General features: G+C 64.8%; 3 protein-coding genes across 5 annotated transcripts in view; 1 reads left to right on the top strand and 2 right to left on the bottom strand.

Annotated features, from left to right (window-relative positions):
* Positions 1-6,948, top strand: part of TTYH3 (tweety family member 3) — a 29,885-nt gene extending 22,937 nt beyond the window's left edge. Inside the window, exons 12-14 of the mRNA XM_034988270.1 lie at positions 1,067-1,240; positions 1,662-1,737; positions 3,936-6,948. Coding sequence (XP_034844161.1) covers positions 1,067-1,240; positions 1,662-1,737; positions 3,936-4,010 — 325 coding nt within the window. The 3' untranslated portion in view covers positions 4,011-6,948. The remainder of the gene's footprint in view (positions 1-1,066; positions 1,241-1,661; positions 1,738-3,935) is intronic.
* Positions 6,949-12,100: 5,152 nt separating this feature from the next.
* Positions 12,101-13,157, bottom strand: LOC117999296. Its single transcript, XM_034988269.1, has one exon. It carries the CDS (start codon positions 13,105-13,107, stop codon positions 12,190-12,192), a length of 918 nt encoding a protein of 305 aa, XP_034844160.1. The 5' UTR covers positions 13,108-13,157; the 3' UTR covers positions 12,101-12,189.
* The window catches only part of LFNG (LFNG O-fucosylpeptide 3-beta-N-acetylglucosaminyltransferase), a 9,803-nt gene continuing 7,754 nt past the window's right edge, over positions 12,238-14,286 (bottom strand). For all 3 annotated transcript variants that reach the window (XM_034988266.1, XM_034988267.1, XM_034988268.1), the window contains exon 8: positions 12,238-14,206. In XM_034988266.1, the coding sequence (XP_034844157.1) occupies positions 14,140-14,206 (67 nt within the window). In that variant the 3' untranslated portion in view covers positions 12,238-14,139. The remainder of the gene's footprint in view (positions 14,207-14,286) is intronic.

The raw sequence follows: 14,286 nt of genomic DNA, 5'->3' as shown, positions 1-14,286 counted from the left end.
GATGGTGATGGTGGTGATGGTGGGGGAGGTCATGATGTTGGTGATGGTGGTGATGGTGGTGGTGATGGTGATGATGGTGATGGTGGTGGTGATGGTAGTAACGGTGATGGTCACAACGATGGTGATGATGGTGTTGATGGTCATGATGATGGTGATGGTGGCAGTGGTAATAAAGATGGCAGCTATAGGGAAATGGCTAAGAGGATAGACCTGGAACCGTGTGGCTTGGACTTCAGATTTTTGCTTATTGGGTGACCATGGGCAAGTCACTTAATCACTCTGGGCCTCCATTTCCCTAACTGTGAAATGGGGGTTGGAAGAGCACACCCCTCTTGGGGTCGGGTAGGCACTAGGTGAACCATTCCGTGTAAGGGCTTAGCCGTGGGTTTGGCTGGTAATTGACGCTCAGCCAGTTGCTACCCCTGTCCTGCTTGTCTCACTGCAAGGGGCCCAGAGGGAGGCCCTCTGCTCCAGGTCCCCCAGCTGGTGGTCGGGAGGTGGGACGTGAGCCCGGGCCTGGCAGGCCTGTGCCATTACCACCGGGCAGCCTGGCCCTAGGTCTGATCTGGAAATAGGCAGGACATGATGAGCCTTGAGCGTGCCCGAAGCCTGGCCCCTGGCTCCCTTGCCTCGCCCTGTGGCAGCCTGAACGGAGCGGACAGAAAGCCAGAGCGCAGCAGAGCAGGAGGACTGGGCTCAGGCCTCCTGGGACGGACAGTCCCTGTGGGCTCAGGCCACTCAAAGGTGCAGGCTGGGACCTGCAGGGCTGGAAGAGGGCACCTCCATTTCCAGGCCCCCAGCCCTCTCTGCTCCCCCGAGGAGGGGCCATGCCCCCTTCCCCTGAAGGCAGACAGCATCCCTGTGTACAAGGCTGAGGGTCAGGGTCCCTGGCATCCCCGTCTCACGGGGGACGAAACCAGGGTGACTTGCCCACGGTGCCATAGGCCATCCGTGACCAAGCCAGGATTGGAACGAGGTGCGTCTGTCTCCGAGCTGGCCCCGCACGGGCCTCGTGGTGGCTGCCATGGGCCAGGGTGTAACCTGTGCTGGGGGTCCGTCCCTGCAGAGGCCCCGACGAGGACGGGGAGGAGGCGGCGGCCCCAGGGCCGAGGCAGACACACGACAGCCTCTACCGTGTGCACATGCCCAGTCTGTACAGCTGCGGGAGTAGCTACGGCAGCGAGACCAGCCTCCCAGCTGCGGCCCACACCGTCAGCAACGCCCCGGTCACCGAGTACATGTGAGCTGTGCCCGGAGCTGGGGGCGGGGGCGGGGGCCTCAAGAGCGCGGGGTCACGCGAGAGGGCGCGCCCCACCCCTGGTGCTGCCCAGGCTGCCGCTGCGGTCGTCCAGGCAAACCTGGGCCGTGGCCCCAGTAAGACCACTCTGTCAGAGGGAGGCTGGGTCTAGGCGCGGGGATGCCGTGGCTGAGGGCGGGCGCTGGCCACGTGGTGAGCGGGCCTCCGGGCGGGGTGGGGCTCGGCTGCCCCAGGCCCTTGCTAGTGGGCTGCGTGCAGGCCGGTGATGAGGAGGCCCAGGGTAGGAGGTGGGTGGCAGAGCGGGGTGGGCACGGGCGTCTGCCTGGCTCCGGAGCGGCCCCGGACGGGTGCTGGGCCTGCCGAGGCTGGCCGCCGCTCACAGCCCTCTCTCCTCACTGTGCAGGAGCCAGAATGCCAACTTCCAGAACCCCCGCTGTGAGAACACCCCCCTCATCGGGCGCGAGTCCCCGCCGCCCTCAGTAAGTCTCAGGCCTGGGGGGAGGGGGCGCAGCTGTGAGCCTCCAGCGCGGGGTGAGGGCTCTCCCCAGCCAGGGGTCTCGGGGGGGCACCTGGCCCGAGGACACAGTGCCGAGTGGGCCCCCAGGCTGGCCTGGAGGTACCCTGGGGCCCGAGTGGGCAGCTGGGGGCCGGCTGCCTGGTGGGTCAGCTTGACTCCAAGGGGCCCTGGCTTCTCCTTTCCCAGTCTGGTCCACTCTCCTTTCATTTCCTTCATTGACTTCCTGAGCTCAACCCAGGACTCAGCCTCGGGCTCTTCCAGCCACTGTCCCTTCTGGCCTCAGGGATGAGGCAGAAAAGAGGGGACAGGGCAGTTTGGTGCCAAAGAGAAGGAACTTGCTGACTGACAGGGGCCCCGGTGGCCTTCCTGGAGGTGGTGGCCTGCAAAGGACAGGGCCAGAGAAGCTGAGAAGTGTGTGCCTGGGCAGGAGCCCTGGGGTGCCCTAGGCCCGGACCAGGGTCAGTGTGGGCACACAAGCCATCCGTCATGCGCCAGTGGCACTCTGCTCCAGCCCCCTGCAGCCTGGCGTTCAGGCTGCCCTCTCTCTCTCTCTCCCTCTCCTGCGCTCCCACCCCCACCCCGGGCCCTCCTAGCGCTATCTGGCGGCCCTGGACTCTGACAGCCATGCAGGCTGGCAGTTTAAGCCCATGGATAGTACCCGAACACTGTGGTGGCCGTGCCCTCAGAGTGACAGGTACTGACCCCCAGGTGGCCCGCCCGGCACCGCCTGCCCACCACGCCTCTGTGCCTCATGCTCTCCGCTCATGGCTGCCCCCTCACCAGGGCCGGCCTCCGGGCTCTCTCAGCTTGGCCCCTGCCGGCTAGCTCTGGATCATCATGAGCCTGTAGACTTGTCAGCCCCCAGCCCAGCCAGAACCCTTGTGCTGGCCTTGGGCCCGTGACCCTCCCATCAGGGGCAGGGAGCCCCTTCCCCACTCCTGGCCCAGCTGCAGGCCGTCCCAGTCGGCCTTGTCACCTCCCAGCAAGGAGACCATCTCCGCAGGCCCGAGGGTGCGCCTGCGCCTGGCGCCTAGGCTCGGTGAGCTCGCTCCCTGGGGTGTGACCAGCAGGCCCGGCCCTTGAGGTGTCACCCTGCATGTTCGGAAGTGCACACAGGTGCAGGCAGGCCAGCCGTCCCCCACATCTGCGCGTGCCTGCTTGGGCTCCTTCAGGGGCTGGGGTGCTGCCCCTGCCCCCTGCTGCATGTCCGTGGAATGACACGGCTCCCGGGTGCCACAGTGCCAACCTTCTCCCCGCACCCCAGGAGTTCCAGGAGGGCTCTCAGGGCCTGGGAACAGTGTCCATCCCCATCTGGGGACGGAGGTGTGGGGACTCGGGTGTGGGGTCAGCCTGCCACGCTCCCCATCTCTGGCGACGCTTGGCACACGCCTTGGCCTTTGTCCACAGCCCCTCGTGACACACGCCTCCTCCATGCGTGTGCCTCGCGAGGATACCCGCACACACGTGTGCACCAAGCGCCTCGTGCTTCAGGTGGGATGAGGGTAGAGAGGATGTGCCGTCCGTGCCCTTCTCCCCAGCTGCCTCCGTCCCTGCGTCCCGCAGCCTGGAGGAGCCCACACTTTGTTCCCGACTGAGCAGGTGGCAGCATCCCCCAGCCTGAGGGGCCTGTGCAACTTCTGGGGCCCCCTGTCCCCGGGGTCTGGGGCAGAGTGGCCATGGGGCCTCCTCGTTCCTGGGGCCTGTGGGCCGTCAAGGACCCCCTGACCCTTTCTCGAACCCAGCCTGACTCCGCCTTTGCACGATGCTCTCCTCCTGGCTCCCTGATCAGGATCCCGCGGCGGGAGGAAGCCTCCCCACGTCCCCCGAGCCCAGCCCCTGAGGGCAGCCTGCGTGTGGCCTGTAGGTCCTGGGCACGTGGGGTGCAGCTGGGGAGCCTCCAAATGCTGGCCCTTTGTAGGGCAGAGCTCTGCCTGGCCGGGTGCCTGAGTGCGCTCCCGTCCCCGGAAGAGGCGGCTGGTCCCCATCCTGAGCCTGGGGCGCGGGGGCCGGCCCTCTGCTCACGGAGCCCCTCCGCCAGGGCCCCGCCAACCGCACCACCACCGCCCGTCCTGCCCGCAGGGGTGCTTCCGGCTCACTCGCCAGGGCCCGCGTGGCCGCGCCCGCGCCCCGCTGACCCCCTCCCCCCTTGTCTCCCTCCAGTACACCTCCAGCATGAGAGCCAAATACCTCGCCACCAGCCAGCCTCGCCCCGACTCCAGCGGCAGCGGCCACTAGACAGCCCCGGCCGGCCACCGCCCACGTGCCAATCGCCCTGCCCCTCCCCGTGCCGGCACTGCCGCTCCCACCCGTCACCGCCCGCCGGACCCTCCGCACGCCCGCCAGGCCCGCTGCAGCCACCCTCGCCCCGCCCTCCCCTTCCCGCAGGGGCTCTCCTTGGGTCACGCACCTGGACGCGGGAGCGGTGCCACCGACGGGGCCCCCAGCCCCCCCACGCCCCTCTGCCTCTGAGGAGGGGGGTCTGCAGAGCCCCGCTGTGGGCCGGAGCCGGGCTCGGTGCTGTGTCCCTGACGCTTACTCCGCAGCAGGCCGACCCGTGGACCCGTCTTCTCCGCTCGCGCCCAGCCTGCTCTCTCCCCCCGCAGCTCCCATGGCTCGCCCGCTCCCTCCAGGCTTCCGAGCGTCACTTTTTGCGTTCACAGGCTGGGCGGCGCCCGCCCTGGGCCGGGCAGCTGCGGGGGCCTCGGCTCGTGTGCGCTCACCGCTAGGCTCCTGCGCAGAAAGTTCCCGGGGAGCTCCTCTCAGGCCACCTGCCCACAGGCCCCTCCTGCCGTTGCCAGAAGCCTCCGCCCAGCATCGCTCTCTCCCCCAGCGCCCACCCTGCCCGTGGAGCCCAGCCCTGCACAGCGGCAGGGGGACGGCAGGTGCCGCGCCGAGCCCCGGCTGCTCACCCAGTGCTGGCCGCCTTCTTGGTGCCAAACCCCCTCCCCCGCCCCAAGACTCGGCAGCTCGTCTGGTTCACTTTTGCACTAACCACATTTGTCATCCTAGGGCAGGCGGGGCTGCCGGCCGAGCAGCACACTCCCCTTCTCGGTTCCCTCTCTGTCCAGGACAGGCACACGTCCCGAGCCCGGCCAGGGGCTGGACCTGAGCTGGCTGTGAACGTGCCCTCGGCCCCTGCCGCCCCCTCTTGGGACTAACCACTAACCTCACCCAGCCTCCGCGGGCACCCCTGGCCGACCCAGAGCCAGCAAGTCTCACCCCGAGTCCAGGCCGGAGATGAGGCCTAGGCCGGCCGGCCGGGAATCGGGCCGGAGTAGCCGTTTCTTCTTGGGGTGCTGCTGGGGAAGGACTGTAGACCGACAGGCAGCCTGAGAGCCTGCAGACCCGTCCCCGGGCAGGTGCTGCCCCAGACGACTGTGTCCTCGGGAACGAATGTCCCTTGGGCTGTAGGACTGAGGTCCTTGCGGCCTCAGTCTCCCTACCTGTGAAGTGGGAACAAGGCTTCCCTAAGGTGCTTTGGCTTTAGTGTACAATGTTTGCTGTGTTTCCTGCCGTGGAGGGTGCGCCACCCCCAGATCAGGATGGGAAGGAAGCCCCCTGCCAGTCTCAGCCCTGGCCTGGCCACCCTGCAACAGAGGCGCTGGCCTGTGGGTCAGGCCAGGGGCTGCAGAGCACCAGGCAGCAGCCGTGTGGGAGGGCCCCGGGCCGGGGTCCCGCAGCGGGAGGCGCCCGCCGTGTTCGGCATGTGGGCTCTTCCTTCCAGAGCGGGGACAGTGCCCTTCCCTGGGACAGGCCCAGGGAGATGCCGCCCGCTCTTCCTCCCTAATCTTTTCTCTATGCTGGTGTCTGGGACCAAACGGGCAGGTGGGCTGGGGGCCAGGCCACATCTGCCCGGCTTCTGGGGTTGCCTCTGCCCCGGGAAAGGAGGGGAGTGAGCAGGCAAACACCGGGGTGCCCCAGGTAGGCCTGGGGCCCTGAGCCTGGCCAAACCTCAGTGCAGGGCCCCGTGTGCTCTAGGGCCCGCCTGGCCGTCGTTCTGGGCCCCCGCAGCAGACCTGCCCAGTTTTTCCTCTGGGCCCCTCCAGTGGCGAGAGCGGTCCTGGCCCAGCGTCAGGAGGGAGGCCCCAGCTATCCTGCCCTGGTGCATGCCGTGCGCTCGGGCCACTGCTCAGAAGCACAAGCAGCCGCCCGCGGCCCTGGGAGGCCGCCCGCAATGTGAATGTACATAGCATGAGAGGCCGGCGCCGCCGGACGCGCTGTGGACCTCGGCTGTCTTGCGAGTTCCCGCCGTGTGGCGTGTGCCCCGTCTATGACTTCATCGAGCTCCTTCTACTCACCGAGGTTGAATAAAGGAAAAGGAGAGTCATCCAAAGGGGTTCAAACCCCAGCCTCAGTCTGTGGAGGGGAGCAGGTCCTGCCATTGGTTTTCTTTCTGTTCTAAGTTTTCAGGGTCCCCTTCCTAGCCACCCCCCATCCCAGGGCCCTCTCCACATCCCTCCCGGCCTTGCTCCCCCCAGGCCCTGCAGCCTCTGGGGGGGTGCGGCCCTCGACAAAGTGGGTGGCCGGTGGGAGGGAGGAGCCTTGGAACCCCACGGGTCCAGCTGGCTCCCGGGCCCTGCCAGGCTGGTCCAGCCGGGACATCTGGCCCATGGGGCTCCCCTGCCATGCCCACCCACCCCATCTCACTATGCAATTCCAGCCCAAGCACCATTCCCTACCTACCCGGGACCCCTGCCCAGCCCCGGGGGGGTGGGTAGCCTCCCTGGGCTCCAGCCGGGGGGCGGGCAGGGGCCGGGGCCTTCTATGTGGGACTTTTTGTTTAACCATAATGGTTGTGCGCTGTACGACTTTGTTATATATAACATATCGCTCAATATAATTTTGTTAAGACTCCCACCCTCCCAGTTCCCCTCCTGACCCTCGCCCCCTCCCCCTGCAGTGTGATTTAGGGCCCTGAGCGGGAAGGGGCTCAAACCACTCAGCATCTTCCTCCGGCACCTTCCTCCAACCTCCGTAGGGCCATGGCTGTCTGTGCTGTCGCTGTGGTTTTTTATTTTTGTTTTTGTTTTTTAACTGGGTTTGGGGTTTGATTTTTATTTCTTTGGGGGCTTTATTTTTCTTGGCAGATAACTAAAAATCTCGTCAATGTAATTTCTGTGGTTTCTACTCAGCTTGGGTTTCATGTTTTAAAATAAACAAATTTTAAAAAACAGGTCTCTTTCTCCGAGTTGATTTGGCTCCTACCCAGTGTGTGGGCAGTGTGGTCGCGTGCTGGGGAGCCAAGGGGGGTGGTGGGGGGCGGCCCAGTTCGCAGCAGGAGGGGGTGGGGGTAGGAGCGGGGAGCCGACCCAGGAGTGGGGGAGCGGTTGTCTTGACATCCTAAAAGCCTCACTTTGCAGGCTGGACATGCCCTGGGGCGGCCCGGGGTGCCTGCGCGGCCACCTGGGGAGGGGCACTTCCTGAGCCCCACTGTGGGGACATCTCCAGTCCCTGGCCTCCCAGGAGCGGTTCCCCCACCCCAGGCGGGATGGTGGGAAAAGGAGGAAAGGAGCCCCGGTGTGCGCCCGGAGGCCAGCAGGGACCCACCTGCCTCCAATCACGCACCCAATTGCCCACCCAAAGCGAAGACACAGGTGTCTCCTCGCCCAGCAAAGCCCAGCCAATGAGAAGCCGCCACTCGGGTCTCCTCCAATGGGCTCCTGTCCAGAGCAGCCCCGCCTCCCCCTCTCGCTACATATGCAGGCTCCGCCCCTCCATTCTCGCGGCGTTTGTGCGTCGAGTGCGGGTGAGGCTCTGAATTGCTGCGCCCCCTCCCAGGGAAGCGCGTTTTGCCCCCGAGATGACTGGCTGCTCTGTTTTGAAGGTTAACAGTCATTCTTGTTCTCATCTGAGAAATGGACTCCGGAAGGTGCCACGTACTGCAGCTCTGGAAGGTTGCTGGTGAGCTCACTTTCCGTGCAGGGGGCTCAGAGCCCCTTGGAACTGGGGGGACGCGCCCTTTGACCAGGAAAGCCTTGGTCTCCCGTGCCTGGGGCGCAGGTGGGCGAGGCACCTGCAAGGCCCTGTGGAAGACCCCAGGCTCTCCGGTGGCATTGCTGTGAGTGTGGGGTGGGCAGGGGAGCGCTGGGGTCCCCCAGTCCCCGATTTGACCCGCCGGGGGGGAGGGGAAGGGGGTCCAGAACTGGTCAGCTCTGAAGAGGGGTGGACACATTGGAAGCTTCTGAGGTGCCGTGTGGTAAGGAGAGTGAACTGGAGACCTGGGACCAAGGAACACAAAAGGCAGGAGAGTCCAGGCACTTCCCGCCCCTCTTGGACCTCAGTCTCCCTGTATGTCAGGGAGGGCACAGTGACATCCTGGTTCTCAAAGCAGCCACATTCCGTGGTTCACAGCCCCTCCATCTTGTAAGCCGGCAGTGGAGCACCTTTGGGTACCTCGGTCTGACCCTGACCCTCCTGCCTCCCTCTCCCAAGGACCTCTGTGATTGCATTGGACCCACCTGGATAGTTCAGGATGATAATCTCCCCATCTCTAGGTTCTTAATCTGCTCACATCTACGAAGTTCCCTTTGCCATGAAGGTAACATATTCATCGGTTAGGGAGATGAAGATGTGGACATCTCTGGGGGCTACTCTTCTGCCCCACAGGGTAAGCTGGTCTTGAGGATATCTGGGCAGAGAGAACAGCCAGTGCAAAGGTCCTGAGGTGTGTTCACGCAAGGAAGCGAGGGTCACTGGAATGGAGAGCAGAGGAAGGGTGGTCCGAGAGGAAGCAGAGGTGTGAGGATCTCAAAGGGCCTGTGGGTCTCATAAGGCCCTGGAGACTGGCTCTGCGGAGGGGAAGCCATGGAGCATCTGAGCGGACCGACACCACCTCACGTTCGTTTTAACAGTATGGGCCGAGCTGGCGAGTTGGGAAGGGAGCCAGGGCAGAAGCAGGAGAGCAGAGAGGAAGCTTTGGCCACGGTGCAGGCCAGAGCTGAGGGCAGCCCGGGCGGGGTGCTGGCCAGCCAAGCAGTGGTGAGAAAGCCCTGGGTTCTGGAAGGAACGCCAGCAACACTTTCTGGCACACTGTGGGGGTGGGTGTGAGGTTTGGGTGGAGCTGTGGCAGGTGGGGGTCTGTGGTGTCATAAACGGAGATGGGCAGCTGGGGAGGAAGCAGGTTTGCGATCGAGGGGTCAGTGGTCCACTTTTGGACATGTTGAGCCTAAGATGTCTATTGGGTCCCCCCAGGGAGGTATGGAGAGCAGGGGGGGTCAGGGGAGAGCACTGGGCGGCGACGGCCAGCTGGAGTGTTTGTCTTGGGTACAGTGTTGAAAGCCACGAGCCAGGGTGATGTCCCGCAGGGAGTGGGTGCCAAAGAGGAGACAGCAGAGCCCATGTTTGGGGTAGGGAGTAGGGAGGAGCGACCAGCGAGGCAGGAGGAGTCCAGGACAGGGGGCATCCTGAGAGCTGCACGAAGACAGTGTGGAGGAGAGACAAGGGACCGTGTCACGTGCTGCCGATCGCCAGGTTCCACGAGTGCAGGCAGTGACCCGTGTGCTCAGCCACCTGGACACCGCTGGAGTCTTGGACAAGGGCAGCTGTGATGAAGCCTGATGGCTGGCTCGGGAGAGCCTGGGGGAGGCCGCGGGCATAGCTCGTCGGTGGAGTGGCCTTCCTGAGTCACCAAGAAGGGTGGGACCCAAGTCCATAGACAGGAGTGTGGCCCCCCTGCTGGCCTGGTGGTCAGAGCATTTGGGCAGTGGGGGGGCGCTGGGGGGGTCTCATGAAGTAGGGAGGCCAGAGGAAGTGGGGGGCTGGGGGCAAAGAAGGTACAGCACCCCCCCCACCCTGGGGCTGTGGGAGAGCCAGAGAGGAGGGACAGAGCGGGGACAGGAGATCCCCCAAGGGCCCGAGGCTCCATCTGGAACTCAGGGTGAGACTCCCCAGAGGGCAGTGTTTCCCTGCAGCTGACCAGGTGCGGAGGGCGGGCGCAGGAGGTCAGACACCAGAGGCTTGGCTGAGAGAGGACGTGGAAGCAAGAGGCCAAGGGAGGTGAAGGTGAGTTCACGGGCCTGAGTGGACCTGGGACTTCAAGCAGGGGAGGACGAGCCCATGAGGTGTGAGGGGGCTGGGGGTCCAGCAGGGTCAGGAAATGGGAGGGAGGGAGCTGGACAGACAAGAGGTGGAGGCAGAGTGGGGTCGCAGGGCAGGCAAGGTCTGGGGAGTGACGCAGGAATGGACGCAGGAGCAGGGTGGGAGAGAGAGCCTGTGTGAGCCAGGAGCCAACATTTTCCGGAAGGAGGGGCCTGCGGATCCCCACGGTGGGCAGCAGGCGTGGCGATCCCGCCACCGGGAGGCCAGGAACGAGGAGGGTCTGTCAGTGGTGGAAAGAGCGTCTCTCCAGGAGTGAGGCAGGCACGTCCAGCAGGGGGCGCCAGGCGCCCAGAGGACGGGAGGCTGCAGGGGGACCCGTCCAGGAGCTCAGGACATTCTGCATTCCCTGCCAGTCCCCGTGACCGCGGCACGGCCGGTCTGGGGCTCACCGTGGCTCTGCTGGGGGGACGACCCAAAGATCCCGCAGGACGGGCCACGAGGACATGCAGCAACCAGCCCCCCTCAGAGCCAGGGCGTGGGACGGCGGCCGGGGTGGCCGGCTGGAGCTTGCCTCTTGGCCAACCACGTACTGGTAAGAACTTTCAGGTTCGTGATGTGACCTTCGAAGGGCAAGGGGCGTGCCCCGGGGTGCTGGGGGTTCCTGGGGAAGGTGGGTTTGGGCAGGGGGAGAAACCACCAGCTCTCACCACCAGCTGGTACCCGAGGACTGAGGTGGATTGCACCCTGAGTCAGGGGGTCCCAGAAGCCTGCCCGGAGCCAGTAGGGGGCACGTGGGGGGGGGGGGCGGCCCAGCCCCCAGCCCTAACCCAGTATGCTAACATAACCCCGACCCCCCCGAGGGGGCTCAGACAGGACCCCCCCCCCCCCGCCCCAGGCCCCTGGGTTCCTCCTAGTGATGGACCAAGTGCTGGGCTCAGAAAGGGCTTGGGAAGCGGGGGTCACCTCCAAGAACGTTCGGCCAGGCCAGGGCTAGGGTGGGCAGCAGCCGGATGGGCCAGTTGGTCTGACAGAAAGATGGGGCTGGCTCTGGTCATCCCCCGACCCCCAGCCCAGGCCTAGAAGGGGCAGGACTGGCTGAAGCCCCCAGCAGGGAAGGGAGCCTTATGGCAACCCAGTCCGCTGCCGTCCTCCCTCCCAGCCTTCCAGGCATCCTGAGTAGTTCCCCCTCCGCACCCCTGCCGGGCTGTGCCGAGACCCAGATGGCCGCCTCTCCCACCCCACCTCTGGAAAGCCCTCCTTTCCAACACGGCTCAGATGCAGCTCTGGGGCCAGTGGGCTGGGATGGCCCCAGGTGAAGGGAAGTGTGTTTAAACTGAGCAGGGAAGGGCCCCACCTGCACCCCTGGGCCCCTCCCGGACCTGGACCACGGAAGCCGAGGGGGTGGAGGGGCACCCAGCAGCCCCCATGGTTGCAGTGTTATCTTGAAAGCCCACAAATGATGGGCAGTTTTGGGGGGGGAGCATGGCACCCCTCAGCCCTGCCCTGGGGGAGAGCGAGGTCAACGCTTCTGCTGTGTGACTCATCTTGGGGGAGGGCCCCTTCCTCACACCCCTGAGGGCAGCAGATGGGAGAAATCTGCCCCTGCTGGACCTGCTTCCCCTTCTGAGGAGGAACCATCCTCCCTCCCTCCGTCCCTCCCCTCTCCGTCCCTCCCCCACCCAGCTTTTCCTTGAGAAGAGGGAAGGGCCCCAGGGCTTGAGCCCCGCCCCCCCATGCCTCCCAGACCCAGAGCCCTGAGGACTCATTTATCCCTGTTCTCAGATGAAGGCCTCAGCTCCCAGGGCCTCCTCCCCACACTGGACGGTTTGGACCAGCTGTGACGACCAGGTGACCAGGTACGTCCCCAACTCTGGGGCAGGCTCCACCTGTCCCCACGAGGGCTGCAGGGCCACGCCTGTGTTCCGGGGCCCCACCAGCTCTGCGGGGAGGCTCCTGCCAGTGGCTGGGCCCTGGGTCGACACTCGGGCCAGGGCAGGGGACTCCTCTGACTCCCCCCGGGGTGGGGGGCAGGAAGGAGGCCCTTGGTGTCTGCGCACAGGTGGTTGCCCCCCAAAACCTGAGCAGCCCCCTTTCCTCAGCATGTCTGCAAGAGTGCCCTCCGGACACGGATCAGGCTGTGATGCTGAGGTCCCCCCAACCCCCCCGCAGTCACTGCCTACACCCCCGGGACACCTGCCCCTCCAGCCCTTCTGCAAACCCCACTCCACTGACTTAGGGCTACACAAGGCCAAGGTGCGGTCAGGCCCTGGCCAGTTGCCCCCAGGCCCAAGGAGCCTCCAGCAAGCCTTATGAGGAAGTGGGGGGGCCTCCCGGGCTACACGCTGCACGTGGGGGTGCTGAGTATGTGAGCACGGGGCTACTGGGATGGGACTGGCATCGGCAGGTCAGGGGTGGGGACAGGAGGCGCTTTGCAAACACTTGTCTTTATTCTGACATGTTGAGAAGGTTGACCGTGGAGCAGAGCGGCCAACATGGAGGGCCCAGGGGACTTGGCGCCCAGGGGGGTGCTGCGGGGGCTCCGTGTGAGGACGAGGGAATGCCGGCTGCCCCCCCACCCTGCCAAGGCTGCATGTGAGGAAGAGCGAGCAGCAGGGAGTGGGCAGAAAACAAGGTCGGTGTGAATCCTCGTCCAGCCTCCATCCAGCTGGCCTGGGGGCCCAGCTCCGGGACCAGTCCAGGCATGGAGCCCCTTCACAGAGGCGAGGTCGAGTGTGGGGTCCCCAGCACAAGGGGAGGCCAGGATCCAATACCACCAGGCCTCTGAGTTTGAGCTCTTTACCACCCCCGCCAGCTCAGTTGCCTGACCTTGGCTGTCACTGGCTCTGAGCCTTAGTTTGCCATCTGCAAAATGGGACAAGAATATGGCCTCTTGTGAGTTTGTGATGGGGATGAAGCCAGATAAGGAGGTCCCAGGCTGGGCCCCCATGAGCCCCCTCCCTCCTCCGGGGAAGGCTAGGCCCACACAGGCTGGAGCTACAGAGCCTATGGGCTGCTCCTCTGGGTGAAACCTGCCAATCCAGCTCCCCCCCCCCCCCCGCCCCAACCACTTCCACGGTGCCCTGGGCTGGCTGCGCCTCTCAGGCACCTGCAAGTGGCTCTTGGGAGTCCCTTCTATCCATCTCCCCCACAGGAGCTCGAACAAGCCCCCAGGCCCCCTGGAGCCCCTCCGACAGACCTGTGACAGACCTGTGTCTCTGGCCCAACTTCCAGCAAGACCAGGACCCCCCGGGTTGCCCCAAAGAGCACCTTTATTCACAGCAAAGGACGTCACCATAGCAACCACACTTCAATTCCCTGAGAACTTTTCCATTATCGTTCACTTTCCTAGCTATGTCTTTGCAGAAAGAAAAACAGAAGACAGAACACACCCCACGGGCCTGCGGGAGATGGGCACCGTGCAGGACGGGGCGCGGGCAGTCCGGAGGCCGGGACATATAAATACACGGAGTGGCGGACATTTCCCTCCATTTAAACAACAAAGATTATCTCAAGTTTGGCTTCTGCTTTTTCTGATCCACAGAAAAGATAAACCCACCCCCCCCAAAAAAAAAACACCCTACCTTTTACCCACCCCCTTGCGAAAAACAAGCACAGTAAAAAAATACTGTCACAAATATTTACAGGCACGCCCACTATGGGCGACGTTCTCTCGACCTCGGAGAGGAGATAAAATGCTCAGCTGTCTCTCCATCACGGGGAGACAAAGAGATGGCGGTGAGGGAGGGTTGGGAGGGGAGCCCGTTTCCCTAGCCACACGGCCACTAGGGGCTTCCGGGGTGGGGGCTGGACCCGGTGGGGCTGCTGGCTGCTAGTTCTCTAAGTCCAGAGCTCAGCGGGAGAAGGGGGCTCGGGTTTCCTCCCAAACCCAGCTTCCTTGCACTGAGCCTGGCTCGGCTGTGCTGGGGGCGCTGGGGGCTCTGAGGCCCCCCCAGCACAGGGCCTGCACCCGACAGGGAGGGAAAGGCACCTGCATATCCCTGCAGAGCAGCCCCTGATCCCCACGCTGCCGAAAGACCCCACAGTAATAAGAAAACTGCCCTCAGAGTGACCTCTGATGCACATCCTCTGGGATGGGGCTCTGGAGCCCGCGGCCCCACGGGGCAGACAAGTGGCCCTTGTGCTTGCTTCTCGGCAGAACAGAACTGCCCAGCAGCCTGCTCCATGGACGGGCACGCGGTGCGCGTGCACACACACGTAGGCACAGCCCTGGGGGAGCCTCGAATGCCAAGGCCAGGGCGGCACAACACAGATCCCCGGGCCCTTTGGATACCAGGGGCGCCCGAGGACGGGGTCTCAACCACGGCTGCTAGAAGACGGCGCTGTGGGGACACCACGGTGTGTCCGGGTACAGGTGGCAGTGGATGGAGCGGAACCTGTGGGGACAGAGTAGGGGCAGGTCTGTTGGGGGGGAGAGGGTGCTGAGCACCCATCTTCAGACCCACAGCAGCAGAGG

The sequence above is a fragment of the Mirounga leonina genome, unplaced genomic scaffold (genome assembly GCF_011800145.1).
Source record: "Mirounga leonina isolate KUSES-001 unplaced genomic scaffold, KU_Mleo_1.0 Mir_454, whole genome shotgun sequence".
In the NCBI taxonomy this organism is placed as follows: domain Eukaryota; kingdom Metazoa; phylum Chordata; class Mammalia; order Carnivora; family Phocidae; genus Mirounga; species Mirounga leonina.
Note: the sequence above shows the minus strand (reverse complement) of the source record. Positions and strands in the feature narration are given on the sequence as shown.

Excerpts from the sequence above, each read along its gene's own strand:
- LOC117999296 (XM_034988269.1), bottom strand. The coding sequence starts at position 13,107 with ATGGTGACGTCCTTTGCTGTGAATAAAGGTGCTCTTTGGGGCAACCCG.